Source organism: Calidris pugnax, unplaced genomic scaffold (genome assembly GCF_001431845.1).
Source record: "Calidris pugnax isolate Ruff unplaced genomic scaffold, ASM143184v1 scaffold24, whole genome shotgun sequence".
Lineage (NCBI taxonomy): Eukaryota > Metazoa > Chordata > Aves > Charadriiformes > Scolopacidae > Calidris > Calidris pugnax.
Genome location: NW_015090922.1, coordinates 36,538,567 through 36,559,561, shown reverse-complemented (window position 1 = coordinate 36,559,561; position 20,995 = coordinate 36,538,567). Strand labels below are relative to the sequence as shown.

Below are 20,995 nucleotides of genomic sequence, written 5' to 3'. Positions count from 1 at the left end.
TTAGTTTTAAAAATAACTTTGCAAGAAGAAATTTTGGGAAAAATATCCTTGGGTACTGCAGTCAGGGTCCTCCTAACAAGCAACAATGTTTGATGAAAGTTGGCAGATGTTTCAGTCAGAGCATAGATTACGCTAGAAAAGAATACCACATAAAAGGCAGGAATTTTATTACATAGAAATATGAATATAAAGAAATGCAGTGAGGAAAAAAAAAAGCATGCAAGCCTGAGAATCAAATGCCTATCAATCAAAAGAAACTCTTCTGACGTTTATAACTGTCTTTTAGAGCACTATAACAAAACCACATTATTTTTCTAACAGATATGCAAAGCGCAAACAGAGTGATGCAGACTAAACGCTCAGAATCAAAGCTACCTTGTCACTGATGCTTAATGCACAAAATATTATCCAAGTGGTGATATAATACCCAGTTCTTTCTTTGACATTTTTGATTCTACATGACCTCCAGTTTCTGCTATTGGATGTTATATTAAATTCTGACACATATATATTCTACCTACAGCCACATGCAAGAACGGATGTTCCGTGCAGAAGAAAGTAATTAAGATGGCTATAGTAAAATAACATAGACTTAAATTATTTTTTTCTTTTATTTCCTGAGAGTATGAAGTTGTCCTCATCCAAACACAAAAGCATAAAAGGTAATTATCACTTTGCCTTGCTGTAGAAAATAAGACATTTTTACCAACCGGGCATTGCACTGGTATGTTTCACCATTCTTCAACTTTTCACCACACCAGGAATTGTGAAGTATTCCAGCTATGTAACTTTCAAACTTTCAAGCATATATATTCATTTTTCTTCAAAAGCATTTGTTTCCAAAACTGCTTCATTATTTCCCCATTTTCCTTCCTCCTTCTCCCCACGAATATTGCTAATCATTCAGCTTACTATTGAAAAGGCAATACTAGACTGCCCAGACACAAGTTAGGTTGTAGTAATTCTCATTCTTTGAGCTGTTGGAAGAAAGCTCACTACAGTCAGTGTAAAATATTCCTCTCACTGGCCAGCAAAGCTTCATTTAGTCCCTGAAGGCACTATGGCAAGATAGGGTGGGTGGGAGCCATCTTTTGAAAAACTGCAAACAAGACCGTCCTGTGTTTCTGAACAGCACAAACTATAACACAGAACAGAATGGCCTCAGCTAAGCATCCACTGCTCACTTAAAACTCAGCTGTGGGAATCATCATGGGAATATACATATAAAGGAAATACATAATAAGGGAACTTCTCTAGAAGAGCAAGATGGGAAACAGAAAGAAGTCTATCACTTGGAAGCCCAACCTCCCCTCCAGCGTGCTCAGAAGCAGTTCTACAGCGCACTGCAGCTTGTCATTATTATTTTAACTATAATATACTTTTAATTATAACTAAAGCCAGTGTCTCAAAGAAAGCCAAAAAAGAACCCACCAAAAAGGTATAAATGCAGATAGAGTTGATTTGTTAACAGACACAAATGAACATTTGCTAAAATGTTTTTACGGATTTGACCATGGCTTGAACCAGGGTCAAATTTGACCTTGAAAGTTAAGCACAGCTGCTGGAGAAGCAGAACAAGCGCAACATGGAATCTGAAAGCCAGAGAAGGGCAGGCACCATAAGCCATACTCACCTCCAATGTCTGCATCAGCGTGGGCTTAATTGCGTCTTTCATCAAAACTGCCAAAGCACCTGTTACTCCCTAAAAAACAAGAGCCCACATTTTAAGGAAGTCAGTTCTAAGATGCAACATTTCTGAGGTACACTTAAGCTTAAAGTTAAAACAGGGTTACACTTCAAACGAGAAAAAGAAAGTGTGCTGCTCATAACCATAATGGATAAACAGTGATACAGCATTGCATAAAGAATTTATTTAGCTGTTACCTCAAGACTTCTAACATACTGTATTTGCAGTTGCCAGAAATAGTAATAATTTTCCTCTGAATACACTAAAAAGTCAGTATGTAAATACTGACTCCTACTTCACGGAGAGACCAGAAACAGAGTTATTAAGTGATCAGCATGAGGATGTTCATGGGAACACAAGATGAAGCAGAAGCAAAGGCCACTGAGACCTGAGAAAGCAAGAAGGAAATAACGTGCTAAAACTGCCTGAAGAAATGACAGATGTATTTCTTTCATGACAGAATCAATAGCATGAATCAATAGCTAGCAACTACCAGACAGGGTATTTTTCAAGACTTGTACAAATATATATGTAATAGACACAGAATGAAAGCAGACACAGAGCTGACTAGGGGTAGACAATGAATACATCATGAGATTAAAAGCCAGAGGTGCCTTGCTGTGATGATGAGAAGACAAAAGGAGCTGTGTGAATTGCTGCATTTTAGTTGTAAAAAACAAAGTAAGAAAAATATTACTTCTTCCTAAAACTTTTGCTGGAAGTTAAGTATAAATTTCATGCTGACTGAATTTAAAATAAGAGAAAGTCATGACATCCCTCTACACTAAAATCCAATGCCCATTTTTGAAATCAAACTATATGCAGAGTGCTGTCTAGAAACCATAAGCATATATTTCAATTTATTCCTAAATTTCTTTGATTTTCAGAAGAAAATGTGTTTTGTTTTGAACTAACCAGATCATGGATGGAAAAAAATGCAGTAGTATTATAAGCAGTGGCTCATTTGATTGTTTGAACAATCAAACTCTGTGTGAAAATCAGAACGACAAACAAATGAGAGACATAAAAGTGTGTGGTCATTACATTAGTACAGTATTTTATACAAATTCAAGTTTCCCCTTTCTGAGCACCACATCTGAACATTGACTTCAGAGGAAAATAAGGCAGAATATTTGGCCTTGGATAAAAATGGATTGAAACCAAAATAGTAAAACTGGTTTTTACTAAAGCATACCAAATGTTTCCTTGGGGAAGAGTGAAGGAAAGGAGAGAAAAGAGGGAAAGACATTTCTTTGTTCTTTGCATTTTGTAAACCTCCACTATCTACAAGCCCCAATTGTCCCACAAAGAGGTAATAAGAGAAAACGGTAGCAAAACAATACAGTTTTCCCCTCTTTTGAATTAGTAAAGAGTAAATTTCTGTTTCTTCATATGTTAATTTTAGAAGTTAGGATCAAAACAGCAAGGGAACACCAGTGTGTCAGCTCAATGGCTGAGGCTCCATCGCTTCCATAGAAGCAGCCTGGGGCTATGTTCTAACCATACCCAACTACTCTCATTGGACTCTAAAGCTGACAGACTAAATATAAAGAAAAGGAAAATACGTTAAAATAAGAAATGAAATTATTATTGCTTTTCACCTCCCCGGGCTCCTGTATAGCTACAGATTGTTTTAATTGCTAAGATTATAAACTACTTATTTTCAATAAAGAAATTAAAAATGCAGAACAAATCTCAACAAACAATATTTCATAAAGGTTCATTTAACTAGTACCCAATAAAAATCTTCTGTTTTTAGAATAAAGAGTAACTTCGATATTTCATCCATAAATGAGTTTTCTTTTTAGGACAATGTAAAAATAGCTGCCACTGTTACTGCCTTTGATTTCTTGTATTTAAATAATTTGTAGAAGTCTTTCTAAAGTGGGCATTTTTCTTAGAATATTAAATTGTAAATCTATTCAATATAACAACTTGTTTTATAAAACTAATTTGATTCACTTCCAAATCTGAGGCACTTACAAAGCAAAATAGTGAATACCCTGTCCCAGCCCTAACAATTTAACATGAAATGGAACAAATTTCAATCCCAGCAATCTCTTCATTATACCCCAGCTTTTAATCCTACTAATTTATCAAAACAAATACATTATTCTTCCTGCTGATCATAGTGCAGAATTTGAATTCATTAAAAAAAAGCCCCACACTAGAATTTGCAATATAGTTATTGAATACATCTATAAGCCTGTTTTTTTTTCCTGCTGTTTGATCAGTTCAGCAGCCAGCTGGGACAGAATTTCTCAGACCAGATGCACAGTTCTTCCCCTTCTACCCCCAGCTGAAGGAAATGATGCTCGTCACTAGTTGCTAGCAACACAAAACTGTAAGAGCTAGTTAATAGTCCGTCTTCAGTCTCATGGAAAGCAGAACCATGTACACACACTAGTTAGGAGGCAACAGGTAACAGAAATATCCACAGGAAAAGTTGGTTAATTGTACATTTTCTTCCTGTATCTCAGATTTTCCATCATCGCATAGCATAAGCTATTCATCATTACACTAAAAGAGAAACAGCTGCTGATAATTTTAAGCACATGAACACTGAGATACTTTACAATCTTACTATGTAAAAGGCAATTGTAACACTTATTCAGCTTTTTTTTTTTAAAAAAAAGAAAGCCAAATGGAAAAGTTTACATCAGATCTTCCAACTGGTCAATGGGAAGGTTAACTACCTGAGCAGCCACAGATCAGCCCGAACATTCTTCTTGGGAAACCTGCCCAAGGACTGACAAGGGCTAACTCATGCTGGCTGTAGCTATCTGATTAGGGGGTTGTCTACTTCATGCTAGATGAGACCAGCAGCTCCTTCAAAGCAAGCACACAGGCAGCTATTTGCTCACCTAAGCCCTATTGAGTGTAAAGAATCATAGAACGGTTCCAATTGGAAGGGACCTTAAAGATCATGGAGTTCCAACCCCCCTGCCATGGGCAGGGACACCTCCCACCAGACCAGGTTGCTCACAGAAGAAAGAAAGCTTCGATGAAGAAGAAAAAAATTAACACAAAATCAGGACACCTTTTTCTCCCCTCCCCCTCTTAGACAATAATGGCTCAAATCCTGCCTCCTTTGCTTTCTGGTAGTTCTTTATCAATCTGCTAAGAATTGTGAAGCAAAAAATACCTCCTATGCATTTTAACTTTTGGGGGAAACTTCATCCATATTAGATATGCAGTCTGGACATGACAATTCAATGTACCTAAAGCTGAAAGCAAAGCAAAAAGGATGCAAGGACTCCAATTAGCATACATCATGTATACCTGCCTTCCATGGTTCTTAAAGAAGGTTTGGTGTCAGCAATAGTTCTTGAAATCTAAACAGCCAATGAAGTTTTCATATCTATCTGACCTGACTGTCAGAATAAAGTTTCCATTCCTTCATATCCCCAGACCTCCAAGCACCTAGCAAACAATTCCCATAGCTCACTTAAAGTCCTGGATTTGATTCTCAAAGCTATTTAAGGAATCAGGTTCCCATTTCCAATCCAAGAAGATAAATTTTTTATAAAAGAATTAGAGGCTTAGACATTTACACACCAATTAAGCATGTGAGAGCCCAAGGATCATTAGCTTTCCACTAACTCACTGTCAGAAGAAAGAAGTAAGACTCTGAATCAAATATATATGGACACTCAACTCTCCTGGGTTCCCTCCTGGAACTGATCCCAAGTATTTCTGAAAATAATACCCCTTCCCTTCTATCCACCAGCCGTTGGGGCAGGTATGCTCCCCAGGACAGAAAAGATCACAGAGCACAAAATAAATTACACACATGACACAGGAAAGGCAAACTTAGATGAAAACCCAAAATATTTTCAAAGCAACTTCCAGTGGAGCAGTCTCTGAGTGGAAATGAAAGCCAGCATTAGATGACAAGGAAGGTGATTGAGAGTAACTACTGTGAAATGAATAAGGGTTACACAGACTGAAGGGCAAAGAAAAACCCTTTTCTTTATAAGAAAAATAATGAAGTACTTGTAATTTCCCTTCATTTGAAACTACAGTGTCTAACAAAATGATAATATTTTTCTGCAATATCAGTTCTGTAAAAAACTAAACCTTAAACCGTAAGCTGAGAACTGCAATGACTTATGTTTAAAGTGAAGTATGTACACAATGTTTCTGATGAACCAGAGAACAAAATATATTCAGCTGACAGTTCACTTATAAAAGTAAATGTGAAGCTATTTTTTTTGGTCCTGGAGTTATTGAAATCTACCAGCATGACACAGAAAGTAAGCTGAGAAGAAGTCTTATTTAGAAAAATAGTGACATATTTATTTAATATTTTTCATAGCTGCTGAAATACTGATCTAGGGCATACATACCCATTTAATTTCATATAAAGATATGGCACGTGTCCATCAAAATTCTACTACACTGTAAAAGCCAAAAAGCAATTCAGCCTTCAAAATACTGTACAATGAGCACCACATTTTGGCAAAGACTTCTGTATGTTCCATTACAGAGGATAGATATTTAATCCATTACTCTCGTGGAAAGAGTCTTCTCAATTCATGAAATATTCAATTTATCTTTTTTCTATTACTCCTAGCCTGCCTCTGCATCTGGTTTATATCTGCCAATGTGTATTTTAGGTTTTACTATTGTATTATTATAAATATATTGCATATAAAGCCAAAATTAAGAGCAATTGTGTTTCTGAGAAGTATATTGTGTGTACATCTGGAAACCAATCAGAGAAAGGTTTAGTGGTTTTGGTTCACATAGATTACAATGAACTAAAGACTACTGTCAAACATTTAAACTTGCATAAATTCAACCTGAGTAGTATATACAAAACATGAACCCCAAAACGTTTTAAGTGACAGGTAGGACTGACCACAACCCATTATTCGGCTTGTGCAGTATGATAAAGCTGCCCTTAAAATTCGCTAAAACTATATGCAGTTGCAGTTCTTTGGGCAAAAACATTCCGCATCAAGTGGCTCTGAGATATCAAGTTTTTAAACTTGATTTTGTTTTATGAAAATTGAAGTCAAAATGATTGAACTGTTCTTGGACTGAGAGCGTGCAAAAACCACGTACATTGTTTTTCCTGTGTTTACTTGTCTTGAAATCACAGAATCATAGAATGGTTAGAGATCTTTCCTTTCTGAGCTATAAAGCTTTACCTCCTCTTCCACCCTGACTCGAAAGATGGATAAGAATTCAGGAGAAAAACAAATTTCCATCAAACCTCTTATCACATCTGAAAATTTGCTCAAGATATAAACCTTGGGAAAACAAAATTTACACAGATACTGATTAGGGAATGCTTAGCCTTGCCCCATCCTGCCCAAAAAGCTTTAGCCGCAACGTGTGGCGTGCTACAGCCAAGGGTGCAACGCCTGTATCTGCAGACTGCACCAGGCTGGACCTGCTCTGGGTCTGGACACCTGGACCACAAGCAAAGATCTCTTCTCCTGGATCCTACAGGAATCCTTTTCTAACAAGTACAAGGAAGAGATATAACCTGCGTGGCCCAAATGAAAAGGGGTCAAAAGCTGGGTTTTCAGAAGAATAGTGACAACACAGGTAGCATAAGCAGCAGGGGAAGAGTAGATACAGCGTTTAAAATCTAGAAATGGTAGGTTTAGTTGGAAGCTGTTCAAACAGGCTGACCACCTGTGGGAAGAAACCTCGAACAGAGATGAAACGCTACCTGATAGAACTGAAATTTATCTTCTTTGTACACATAAATTTTGACATGGTTTGGTCTCTGATTATACATGTCCTGCTATTCTTTCCAAAGGATTCAACTTTATAGAGTGCACTTTCCCAAGTGCAGTACAGTTATTAATAAACTCTCTCCCCTTGTACAAAGTAACCAGTATTTACTTTGATAAAGAAATCTCACTAAGGAAACTCACTACTAATTTCCTTTTCAACGTTTCCTGCACCCCAAGACAACAGCATCTGACTTCTTCACCAGTAAGCCCCCTCGGTCAAGGATCAAACTCAAAAGTATTCATCAATTTTTGATGCTCAACTTGAGAAAACATAAAATATTTTCTCCTGGTTCAAAGTTCTTGATGGTGTTTCACTCTTTTCATAGATTTCAGCTGTTTAGCTCCTGGCTATCAAGCCAGACTGAATAATGTACAACTCCTCTTGTACTGTAAGAATCACTTTGTACAGACACAGCATCACACATAAGCTTTGCAAAAACCCACAGGAATAGAATTCAACTCTCCAAAAATGCACTTTTCTGCCTTAACCATGAAATCAACATCCTATTCTTCCCATAGTTCTCATCCTCATTTGTAACACACTCCACAACAAAGGAGATAGGAATTTCTGCACTTCACAACCATCATATGCACCCAAGTCCACCCTGTGCATGGTATGAAGAAGAAAACCTGCAGAAGAAAAAGAATGCAGCAGCATAGCTCCAGATGGTCAAAATACATATCCTCAACGCTGTGAGGAGTTTTTTTTTCTGGGCACTTCTTCTATTGTATAATATAGAACAATGCTTTAAAGAAGAACTAGAAACATATGTTCAGCACAAGTGACACTATCAAATGAATGAGAAGTTATGCATAGGAAGTTTGCTAAAAAAAAAAAAAAAAAGGCCAAAGAAAAGTGAATTATTAACAGACATTTTGCTGAGCACTACTTTCACTTTGGGTACACAGTGGAAAAATTTTAAAGTTCTTTCTGTGCTGTTCATAATTTCAGCCCAAATACTGTATTTCCACAGAGCAACTACAGATGAAACAGACTGCAGAAAAGCAACTGCTTTCCTTCTTCAAGCTGATTATCATTAAGTGGTTGAAGACAAGTTAAATATTTTGCAATATTAATACATTAAAGTACCTTCACACAAAAGCAGCATCAGGATTAACATAATCTATTTCAAATGTAGTTTTAATTCTCACACTGAATTATTCTAAAGTTTTTACATATGCATTATAGCTCATCCCCCATCCCCCTCAATTTCGCTAAGACAAAGTTATGCAACTGAAAAGGAAAATCAAAACTTCAACAGCTAGAATATTATATGCAGTTCTTCATGTCTCCTGCGTAATTGGGAGTAGTTGATTTGCTTTGAATTTTAATGATGACTGTACTTAGAAATTTTGGTAACCTTATCTTAATTTCAATCTTGAATCCAGGCAAGCTAAATATTATGTTTTCATTTCCTTATTAAACTGGAATCCATTAACACTGTGAAGGCATTCCTGGCTTGTGGATTTACTGCTGACAAGGCACGATACTGGCTCCTTTGCTCATTCTAAAAATGCAGTAAGATTGTGCAGATGTCCACATAAAGGGAACAAACTGGGAAAAACACAGGTAGTCTGTGTGACACAGGCAGGCATTGCCAGCAGGGTGGCATGAAAGCATGGCTCCAAGACACATCACAGATGCTATGAGGATACATTTAGATGATAAAAAAGCATAAAAGCAAAGCATTATCATATTTATTGTATTTAGGGTATGCTGTCAATCCGCAAAACACAAACAATTTAGCAATTAGGCTTCAGAATTCAATCAATGTAGCAATGTTAGAGTACAGTAGTGCCAAGCACAGTCAGCCTATGTCTGGCATACAGTGGGATTACAAGGGTTAACTGGTAGCTTCTGGCTGCACCAAAAACTGCCATACACAAACACGTGTGAGCTTCCAGCTGCTGCTTACTGACTCACAGGCTGGCTGTAGGGGCTAGAATTTGACATAAAGGAGGAAAATACAGAATTCTTTCAAAAGCTGGGAAGTAGGGAATGAAGAAACAGCAACTAACAAAGGTAAGGAAGAAAAAGTCTTAACGATGTGAAGAGACAACCCCGTCCCAAGCACTATCAGCAACCTATGAATTAAGAATAGCTTGTTTCCATTCTGATTTAGTGGTATAAGCATGCAAGTGGTAAGTATCATTGTAACATGTTTCCATTCTGATTTAGTGGTATAAGCACGCAAGTGGTATCATTGTAATATCTGAGCTCACTTTACGAGTACAGTAGCAAACATTACCAGCTCCCTCAAACAGGAGCCCGCACTTGACTCCCTCCAGCACCAAATTTATTTGCCTCAAGAATTGCAGAAAACTATCCAAGTAGGTTATGGAGACTAGAGACTTCCTGAACCAGATGTTACCAGAGAGCAGAGAAATGAGTTCTACATCTTGTTCTCATTGCAAGGAAGTTTTGGCCCAGAAGATAATTTTTCTTCGATATCTGACTGTGCTGTTCAAAGCAAAATCCTTGGCATGCACCTGCCTTTCTAATGCTTCAGGAGGCAAAACAAACACATCAGAGGTTATCCACAGGTCTACAGCACTGAACGTACCAAATCCTCTGCTGTTACCGGTTCTCCTTTCTTGTCATTAGCCACCACCATTTTTCCCAGCCTCTCCTTCATATCTTGCAGGCTGGTGGTAAGGGCCAGGATGGCCATAATTTCACTTGCAACAGCGATATCAAACTGAGCCTGTAAAACAGAAATGAGAATCATGAACGAAATCAAAGTCAGGACCAATACTCTCAGGGAATCGCCAGGAATAGACTCAGGAAAGAGAGATTTCACACTGGAATTCAAACAAGTTCTAAATAGTAACCCACAGCTTTTGAGATTACTCAGACTAGAGTAACTTCAAACACTTTGTTTATAGTCCCTCATTAATGTTTTCGGTTACACTTCATTTACTTGGGGATCAGTCTTGCAGAGTGCTTAGCCCCTTGGCTCACATTATCCCTAGCAGAAGCTCCCTGAAGGACCAAGAATTTTTTTCTGTGGCAAAAAAGAAAATTACCAGATGTGTTTTGAGCTTTACTGGCATGAGCACAGCATTGTGGTGGGTTTTTTTTTCTGTAACACTCTCCAAAAGTTTTTTATTCTGGTTTCAAAAACATTCTTGTTACATTTGATCATTCTTCTTCTACATAAACTCAAAATTTAGAGTCTATACTGGTAGGTCTTGTCCTTGACCTGCAATAATGTAAAATATATCTTTGTCCCCATTTTTTGCTTTAAATGAACAAATATATAAGTTTAATAAAAAAACAAACCAAGAACAATATTCGGCATCAGTTCTATTGCTCTTGCAGAAAAACATCCATACTATGCAGTATTTCAGCAGAAGATAAGCTGCGGTCCTCACTTTTCTTTAAAAGCTTGCATTACATTAGCTTGCATACATTACCAGTATTTGTATTAATTCATTGTTAGTAAAGCCCATGCCAAGTGTTGTCAGAACGCAAACAGAAGAAAGGCAAAGTCACCAATGTATTATGTGATAGGAATGCAATGCTGGGGGTGAAGAAGAACTACACCTTCTTTAGTGATCTCTCCCTTTCCAAAAATTAAACTTTATATAAAAATTTAGTAATTGACATCCTACTGCTACCTGTGTAAAAAAAAGCCCTCAGGACTGTCTCTGCATCAGACCTCTACCAGGTGTATCCCACACTGACTAATGCCAGAGGAATCTGTTCTAATTGATGGCATTGCCTGTTTTTAAGAAGCATCTATATAGAGAATTGTTCAACATATACTTTACCATTCTTATCCATTTGCCTAGTACTTTAACAGCTTCTGTCTCTTTTTAACCCATGTTCCTGGCTTTAAGTTCTGTCTTGACAGCTATAGCCCAGAGCAGCCCTGTTCAAGGCTGACCTCTATGCTCCTCCATGCTAGTCAAGACTTCTGAAGACACTCGAGCACTTTTCTGCATTGGACGCAGACAGGGAGGTGTAATTGAGATTTTCAGCGTAGGGATTCAAATGAAACGCTGAAGTTACAAGGCAGATTTTCCATATTCCTTGGGAGCAGTTCTGTACCCACCAGAAAAGCTGGGTAAACAATGAACACTGTTGGCGTTACGATGACATGGATGCTACTATCTTCTCTGAAGTTAAGAATGCGCCTGATAAGTCATTGCAGCACACTTAAGACAGGAAATAAGCCTGAGAAATCTATGCCCAACCCATATATTGGAATATTATCAAACTTTATCAGGACATTTACCAGGAGACCAAAACCAAAAGTTTATTTTTATAATTGTTTCTATATAAACACAAAAATACAGGAAAAAATCCCAGGTAGATGCTCAAAGAGTGACATAATATTTAATTGAAAAAACAGGCACAAAAGACTGTGGTAGCAGGTGCTATTTTAACTCCAATAACCTTTATACACCTATGAAGTGCTGACAGAAGCCTTAGCTGTAAAGTAAGTTCTCTATTGATGAAAGGATCCACCCACATGGATTCAATTGCAGGATCAAGGGCATCAGTCATGTAATACTCTTTAGAAACCACAGCATCCCTGTTCATTAAAATGCAGAGTTTTGTGCCTGCTGTGCTCTGCCATTTTACACAGGTGTCATTGATTTTAAGACTGCTAGAACATCACTCCAAATATTTATAAAAAGCATCTGTTAACTATGAAGTCCTGTTTTCTCTGGATCTCTGGCCAGGCTCTGAAATGAGTTTTCCTAACTGTTCCCTATTTCTCGAGTCACTAAGTCCATGTTAAAATGTGAATGAATATGCATCAGTCCAACACATCAAAATTGAATGCATCAAGGTCATTTTATCCGAAACAGCACAGAAGCAACATTTGACTGCCATATGTCAACTAGTACTCCACAGTAAAACGGCCCATATTTAACTCAGCAGTATAATTACAGGGGTAAAATGCTGCACAATGAGGCTGGAAGAACTTGGCTCAAAGATAATAATCACATTGAGTCACTGAAACAAACCTAAATATAGGAAAACATCTCAAGTGTTGAGGGAACTTGTACCAAGTATAATATTTTGTAGTTCCAGCCCATTATCAAAGATGAGTATTAGCTAATACTGAGTTTTCTGTAATTAAAGACAGAAAAGTCTCTACCCAATGTGTTCAAAACCAAACCAAGCAAGCTCTAGTGGAAGGTGCCCCTGCCCATGGCAGGAGCGGTTGGAGCCAGATGATCTTTAAGGTCCCTTCCAACCCACACCATCCTATGATTCTACAATTTCTCTCTCAAGTTCTTTTCCATTTGACTGGTTTTGGTCTCTTTATTTAGCCACAAAGCCTAGAAGAGGTCCAAATTGATAAAGAAAAATTAAAGCCAGGGTTTCCAAAATAAATGAAACCCTTATCTCTACCCCAGTAGCTATTTACTTCACCTCAAAATAGTCAGAACCTCATGAATTTTATGATCAAGAGTGTTAGATTACAATATCTTCATCAAATCAGGAGCAATGATTGATCATCACCACAATGAGTTTGTTCCACATGGCATTGCTGTTTCACAGTGCGTTGTTTCAGAAATGGATTTACCCTCATGACACAAGGAACACTGGAAAAGTCCAGCTTTCAATTTATCGGTAAGTTCTTTAGTAAACTTCCAGAAGTTATCATTCAGTAATGTAGGTTAGCTTTTTACACTGCTGAAAAGTACATACATGGTCATTTTCTGAACTATCCCTGCAAGCCCACATATAAAAATTAAGCACATGCTCAAAGTTCTTACAATTTAGATCCCAAAGCTGAGATGATGCATGACAGGGAAACGAAAACTCTGAATAAAAAGCTAACGGTCGTTTTCAGTCCTCACCACTGGGACCAACAATACATGACCCATGCTTCCCTTAATTTTTTAACATTATCTTTAAATCACCTTTAAATAACATAAATACTACATGAACATTTTAATGGACTTAAAAAAAAAAGTAAGAAAAATTGTACAAATTACCCTTATAAGGGCATTGGGGGATCTTTTATACTCATAGGATGACAATGTTGAATCCCAAATATACGCAATTTTTTGAAGTGCTTTCAACACATTGTGCAATATGCACTGGCTTCTGTTTCTGAAACTTCAGACTCAGCTACTCATTATCACAATGAGTTTCACTGCAAGAATATACACTATACAACAGCAACAGATGTTAGCATTGCAATTCAAAGACATATGCTGAAAGAACTGCAGAAGCTTCTCTCAGCCGCTAAAGCAAAGTCTGGAATGAGATATATTAACTGCCTTTACCTACCTGACGGACAAATCCCTTCTCTGTATTTGCCTGCCCAACTGTTATTTTGCGCAGGAATCTGTCATTTGTATCCACCACTGAAATAAGGGAATAGCAAAAGGAAAACATGTTAACAAGGACTCATGGATCTGGATTTTTTCCAGGTGTTATCTGTTGTTATACATGTAAGATTCAGCCACTTGAACAGCGTAACCAGACAACCACGCTCCTGCATGTCGGCATTAGCACTGACTTGGTTTCTCCCTTCCAGTTGATACCGTTAGAAAACAGGCTGAAATAACTCAAATACAATTTCTCTGAGCAGTATTTGAACCGAACAGACTCTTAATATTCTAATATACAAATCAGTATTTTACCCACATAAGAAAAATCTGTCTTAGTAGGTACAATGCACCTCAGACCTACCTCAAATCATTTGCTTTGCGATTGCCTTGTTAAGAACTGATTTTAAGACTTATGATGTAGGTTAAACTTGGTCTGTTTCTCTTTTAAAGGATGATTATGTTGTCAGATTGGTTCTTCCAGACAAGTCACTTTCTTGGACATCACCGTAACTAACTCCACATTCAGCTGTGCAGCATTCAAAGGAAGTTTTTTTTCAACTGCCAAGACCAACCATCTGCTATTTAACACAACTTCAATTTCAGGCAATTGCATTTCTAACATGGAAACACTTTTGGTATTGCAAGGGCATGTCCAAACCATCCTGTGGAATTGCTAACTTCACTAACAATCATCGCGAGCCAAGTTCTCCAATTCTGCACTGACAACACTCAACTTCAAATGTGCTTTTGTAGGAACCAAAAGGCAATACTGAGAATAACTGAAGAGCTCTCTCATCTGCTGAGAAGCGAAGAAGATGTTTCTTAGGAAGAAACATTAGGATGATGTTTCTGTTTGTTAGAAAACAAGGCCAAACTCCAAAACCTCTCCTTCCCCGGAATGGCAATCCCTGCAGAATGCAAAAATAGGTTCCCTCTTCCCTACAGGCTCTTTAGCCTTACAAATGTTTCAATTTGCACCAACCCTGAGAGAAAGGGTGGAAGGTACTCTTGATCAATTCAGATTGTAGCTTGGCAAGCAAGTCAATCTTCTGGCAGATGTAGATCTGAGTCCTGTTCATTTAGAGGCAGAGAACCAAGGAACTTCCAGAGAAGTTGTTCATACTGGAGGTCAGTGAAATTACCTCCTCCCACTTCTGCTGCTTTTGGAGACTAACAAACTTGTCTGTACAGAAAAGGACAACATAATTACCCAAGAACCAGAGGGGCTTTGAATCTCAGTACTACACAGCCCCAGTTCAGGGTTGTAAGTGAGCTGGGAGAAAAGCAAGATTTAAGCCACTTCCCTTTCTTGGGCATTTCTCATGGGGCTACTGCAAATACCGTACGTGCCTTCTTCCCACCACATAGCATTTAGGCCCCTAATTTCCTCAGGAATTCCATTTAAGTGATGGTGCAACACAGATTTGGTTAACTCATTTTGTTTTCTGTTTATATCCAGTCATACTCTAAAATACCACAGTACTGGCAGAAATTGCAGAACAGAGCCTGGTATGTGGAAGCAGTAGCCTCATACCAAGCTGTGGTACCATATGCCACTGCGAAGCCATATGCCAAGCTGGTCTCTCAAGCACAAACTTACCCCTTCTCCTCTCAACCTCACGAGCAGCCTTAAACAGACCTAAGTGTCTTTCCTGCCAACCCAGGCACTGCTGGGAGCAGGGTCTAGCCTTCCTACCAGCCTGGACAGTCAGTGGGCTGCTTTTTATCTAGCCCTTCCTAGTGAAATCATGTCACCTGAACACCTTTACCATGAAATTATAACTATTCATGACACTCCTGGTCACTGTGACACACCGGCTTTCTCACCATTTATTTCCCAGGAAGATTCCAATAGCTGCACTTTGAAGTAGTAATATAAGAAAGAATTGGTTTTGCCACAAAACCAATTTTTGCTTCTCCAAATTTTCCCTCTTCCTTACCAAAAGTAAAGGTTTCAGGAAAGTTTAGGTTCAAGCAAGTGTTAGGCTTAATGTATCTACTTCCTTATCCTCTAGAAATATAAACAGGATCTGAATACCAGGGGAAGGGTTAGTAGGGGGAAGCTTTCCTTCTTTTCAGTATGTTGTACCTGTTCCAGCTAGTGTAAGATGACAGTGAACTTTAAGCTTGTGACACTTAAGGAAACAGTTTGTGACTAATATTAATTTTCAGACAATCTGATGCTTTCTCTTCTGTCCTACTAATTCCCTGGAACATAACAATCTTTACAGACACATGGACTGCAGGAAGAGTCCCAAATGAAACATTTTCCAAGTTATCTGAAACAGTTCTAAAAACATATTTTTTTTCTCAATCTGAAATGTTTAAGATAGATGGAGTAAAAATTTCACTAACATTGTTTGAGACGAATTAAATACCTCACTTGAGGTTACAGCACTTGAGCAGTGTTGCCTCCTCCCAAACCTGTGCTGATAAAAACCGATGAGTCATATTACACCAAATATTTATATTATTCCTTCATCCTAATACAGGTCTCTTCCATCCAAACACACTGTGTGACTAATAAAAAACACCTTATGCCACATCCCTCAGTATTACCTTGGGAAAAACGTCCCAAGTCTGAGATGACATGCACACAACGCATGGCCAAGGCTCCTCACTTCTCAATAGATCCACCTTATTTCTCTGAGCATCACAATTCATTCCATTTAACTATTTGAACTAGCAACTTTGGTGTTTGAGAACTAAGTAAGAAAATAAAATCCAGCAAAATTTAGCTCAAAACTTCATGCAGAATTCACTTTCTTAAAAAAAGAGATACAGAAGTTGAGGTAAACACTGAAATTCAACCCGGGACTAGGACTGGAAAATGCAGAGGGGAGTTGTCAAAGGGTGTGAGAGTGGATATTGGTTTGCTTGGCACACGTAGTTGAAACCATACCACATCTTTCACTTCTTCCTAACAAAGCAAACAGCTCAAGACACTTAAAAAAACCACCATAATCCCTGAGGCATATTTAGTCTCCGAGCTGGAGAGGATGAGGGACAAAAATCAAGTAGAGTAAGTACAAATAATCTAAAACCATAATAGACACAGCTAAGAAAAGAATGGATAAGATTTGTAAGATGTACAAAAAAGCCACTTTCGTATGTTTTAAGATGTATTATCTAATGTGAGAGAGACAAGGGTTGTACTTCAACTGCCAGAGCAACCCATCCTACAAATATTAGCAAAGTCTCTTGACTTACTGCAGACATTTAACCAAGTTTAGAGCAACACACTGCACCCGAATTTGTTACGCACCTCTATTTCCCACTTGCAAATAGGTTGCTCTTGCAGTTAGAGAGCAGAAATAGCTCTGATTCAGGTAAAATTAAGCAAATTAGGAAATAAGTTATGATTAAATCCAAGCTGAGGTGAGGCTTTCTGACTACATACCTCTTTGCCATGTTATGGTAGATGGGTCAATATCAAGGCGTGCAAATTTGTTGATCTCCTCTTCTGTTAAAGTCCCAGGATCAGTCTTGTTTATTCCCAGTCTCTGCACAAAAACAAGTTAAAAAAATGCAATTAAGTGGCTTTGTGATTCTGATGGAAAATTCCGTGAAAGCTACTCTGCCACAGAGCTAAGGAGGCACTGGCCACGTTTTAGCTTACTGGCCTTCAAGTGAGCAGCACATTATGAGAAACTATTTTTCCAAACCAGAAGCTGGCATTACCTCTATTCTCCTTTCCACCACCCCTAATTCCAACTGCGCACTCAACAGCTCTCCATGGCCATCCAGTGACTCTGAAACACCACCGGTCAGGATGGAAAAGCCAATGAACATGGAACTGGATGCAGAAGGCTGAAGCTGTCCATAAGGGTCATATTCAAGGGGTTCATACTCTCCTTCCCCTCTGCCCGTGGACTGTGCTGCTCTCTCATTATTGATCAGAATGGCAGCCTCGTTCATACATTAATTGCATAGGAAGCTCTCCTGGAAGCATTCGGGAAGGATGCACAAATATACTCTGCACACAAATGTGCTTCTGCCCCTCAAAGGAAGAGCGCTGCCAAATCGACATCAATAAAACCCCAGAACTATATGCTATAATAAACTTTCAAAACCAGAAAATATTGCAAAACCAAAGAATGCGAGCTTTCAAACGTGACTTTACCATAATAGGAAAAGTATTTTAAAAACTCTAACTTTAATATTACATTATGAAAGACACAGCATTTAAAAACATTATTGGTTTATTTCAGGAGAAGAGAATAGCAAAAATGTTAGTTATGAAAATAATATCAGACCCAGATCCTATTACTTCAAGGATGATGCTTTCAGAAAAAAGTCTGGACTTGATAAATTCATGAGGGAGGTTTATACAAACTCAGTCCCACACATTAAAGAATTTTAAACAAGGTATGCAAGATAGCACATTTTATGAAGAGATACTATAATTGAGGTGAGAATTATAGTATCAAAAGTAACAACTTACTCTCAGACGGGCAAGCTGAATAGCAGAAAATTCTCTCACACCATTAACTACTGGAACCAGTCTATTATACAAAGCCTATAAAAAACACGAGAGGTTAATGAAAGAAAAAATTACAAGCAGGAACCAGTTAAATAACAAGATAATGTCTTTATTTTACTCAGATGAATTTCAGTAAGAATTTCCCAACAACAAAAGTTGTGGACCTCTGGTTAGTGATTTAAAAAACAATTCTGAGAAGGTGGTAGGCTTTTGAGCAATGCCTATGATGTAACAGTTTAAATCCAATTACCAAAATGACTGTGTTACCAAGTTTCACCAAAAAATACGTATTTGTGAAACTGGGAACCCTTTAAAACTTTAACCAAGGTCCAAATTATTCAAGCTGCAATTACCATATGCAGACTGGCCTCAATGCACATTTGTGTTGTACCAAGTAAAGGGGATATGACAACCCTGCTCAGTTTTAATATAATAGCCAAAAAAAAGGAGACTTCTTCCTTTACTACTTCCCTTCCCTTTAAAGCCTCAAGTGAGCATTTGTGTTAAGGTCGCAACAGATCTAGTGCAGAGAAGAGGATCTAGTTTATTTCCCCCCAACCCCTTCTTCTTAAGGTACATCACACCCAACTATACATCAGAAGTTAAATTTTTAACTTTAAATATGTAACATAGAAATTATTTTAAAGAACGAGATTATATATAGAGAAAAAAAAATCTTTTGTTAAACTATTTAGTACAGTCTGAAATAGTTGACAATGTACTGGGCATAAGATCCTTATCTTAAAGACTACCTTATGACAGCTATTTGCCAGAAAAATATATTCTATATGGAATATTTCCCAGCAGAACACAGAATGGCTTCAACAATACTTTTTGTTCACACAGTGAGAATATAAAAAGATAATCAACTTGTTTTGCTTTGAAATGCAGTTTATTGAAAAACTGAAAAGAAAAAATGTCATGTGGATATCGGAAAATAACTCTCACCTTATCAGATTGAGTGTTCTCATGCAAGATCCGTGCATCAATAGCAGCAGCCAGCAAATTATTTGCTGCAGTTATGGCATGAATGTCTCCAGTCAAATGAAGATTGAACTAGAAGGTGAAAACAACAAAATCTTCTTATAAGAAGCCATTTAACTCATTTTATTAATATCTCAGACAGATTAGCAGCAACAATCGTTGCTATGTGCTTGAGGTTGAAGCTCTGATTAGTCACCTATCAGCGCAGATGAAATATCAGGCTGAAAATACATTGAGGTGTATGAAGGACTTGTTTCCAACTCAGTACGTGGCAAACTACCCTTAGTTTAGCCAAACAAAGCCATGAACATCTTCATTCTTTGCTAAACGATCCAAGAATGAAAATCCCTGGGCTACAGTTCCACATCATTAATACTAAATCACTTTACTGTCAGCAGTTACTAATTGACCTGGACCAGAGATGTGGATTTCTGTTGAACCCCCTGGAGCAGACCGTGCATGCTGGCTTTGAGGGTGTTTGCCAGCTTTCTGCTAGCCATGGGAGACCAGCCCATTGCTGACCAGGCATGAACTTTGCTGATACAAAGTTTGTCCAAAGTTTTGTTTTAAAAACCTGAAATCAGAAGTTTAGATTAGATTAATACCTGTATTATGTAGGTACTGTATTTTTTAGCTATCTATCTCTGACAGAAGGAGACAGAAGGTCAGTTTTGATGGCACCACAGCAGTGACAGCAACCAACACAAGACCCTGTGCTCACACTCACGTGCAACAGGGGATCAAAACTGTAACAACGGTGCTACATCAGGACTCTGCATGGACCAGCTGTGCTCTTTCAAGGTGGTACTTCATCAGTTTGGGCCACGGAGTAGTTTCATTGAGCTCTAACAACATCAAGCTCCAACAGGGTAGGTTTAGATTGAACATTAGGAAAGAATTTTTCACCGAAAGAGTGATAGGGCGTTGGAACAGGCTGCCCAGGGAGGTGGTGGAGTCACCATCCCTGGATGTGTTTAAGGGCCGTTTAGATGCAGTGCTAAGGGACATGGTGTAGGGGATGACTTTGTAGAGTAGGGTAGATGGTTGGACTCGATGATCCCAAGGGTCTCTTCCAACCTAGACGATTCTATGATTCTATGATTCTAAATTAGACTCCTTTGGGGCGAAACCATCATGCATGTCCAAACAAGCACCCTGAATATACAACTCCAATTCTCCAGGCAGACCATCACCACCACCAAGTGCTGCAGCGGTCACCTGGAACTGCCCACCCTTCCCCGAGGGACAGGGACTTGCTGCCTCCCCCGCTGTCTCACCTCCTCCATGGGAATCACTTGAGCGTATCCACCACCGGCTGCTCCACCTGCACAGGAAAGCATATGGTCACATCAGGCTCACACTGGTTTTGGGAAAAACCAACCACCCTTAGACACACAAAGTGAAACATACACCGTTGATGACACAGTTCTCAGCGTTTTAATTTCTATTAGGGGATCAATGGTGCACCCCAATAAACAGGATTTCCTTAAACCTTGCTGGCTTTTTTCAGCAGGCAGTGAAAAGGGAATTCTTGATCTGAAATGAAAGCCTACACATGGTGGCTGGCCCACACTTTGGCTCTATGAGAGCCACCCTCTGCTCCTGCCCAGATTTAAGACACAGTCATGCACATGCAGCTGTTGGGTGGAAAGACACAGCAGTCACGAGCAAGCACTGCTTCTGAACAAAACCTTCACACTCCTGCCTGAGGGCTCCTTTCCCACTGCCTCTTAGGGTACAGGCAAAGGAGTTTGCTACAGCCTCCCCACAAACTGAGCAGAGGGA

The 20,995-nt window shown here is 38.5% G+C and overlaps 1 protein-coding gene across 1 annotated transcript in view; it reads right to left on the bottom strand.

Annotated features, from left to right (window-relative positions):
* Positions 1-20,995, bottom strand: part of MTHFD1L (methylenetetrahydrofolate dehydrogenase (NADP+ dependent) 1-like) — a 155,319-nt gene that overhangs the window by 97,768 nt on the left and 36,556 nt on the right. The window contains exons 13-19 of the mRNA XM_014950508.1: positions 20,488-20,534; positions 19,175-19,282; positions 18,188-18,262; positions 17,144-17,246; positions 13,700-13,776; positions 10,005-10,145; positions 1,634-1,702 (exon numbers count right to left, since the gene is read on the bottom strand). Coding sequence (XP_014805994.1) covers positions 1,634-1,702; positions 10,005-10,145; positions 13,700-13,776; positions 17,144-17,246; positions 18,188-18,262; positions 19,175-19,282; positions 20,488-20,534 — 620 coding nt within the window. The remainder of the gene's footprint in view (positions 1-1,633; positions 1,703-10,004; positions 10,146-13,699; positions 13,777-17,143; positions 17,247-18,187; positions 18,263-19,174; positions 19,283-20,487; positions 20,535-20,995) is intronic.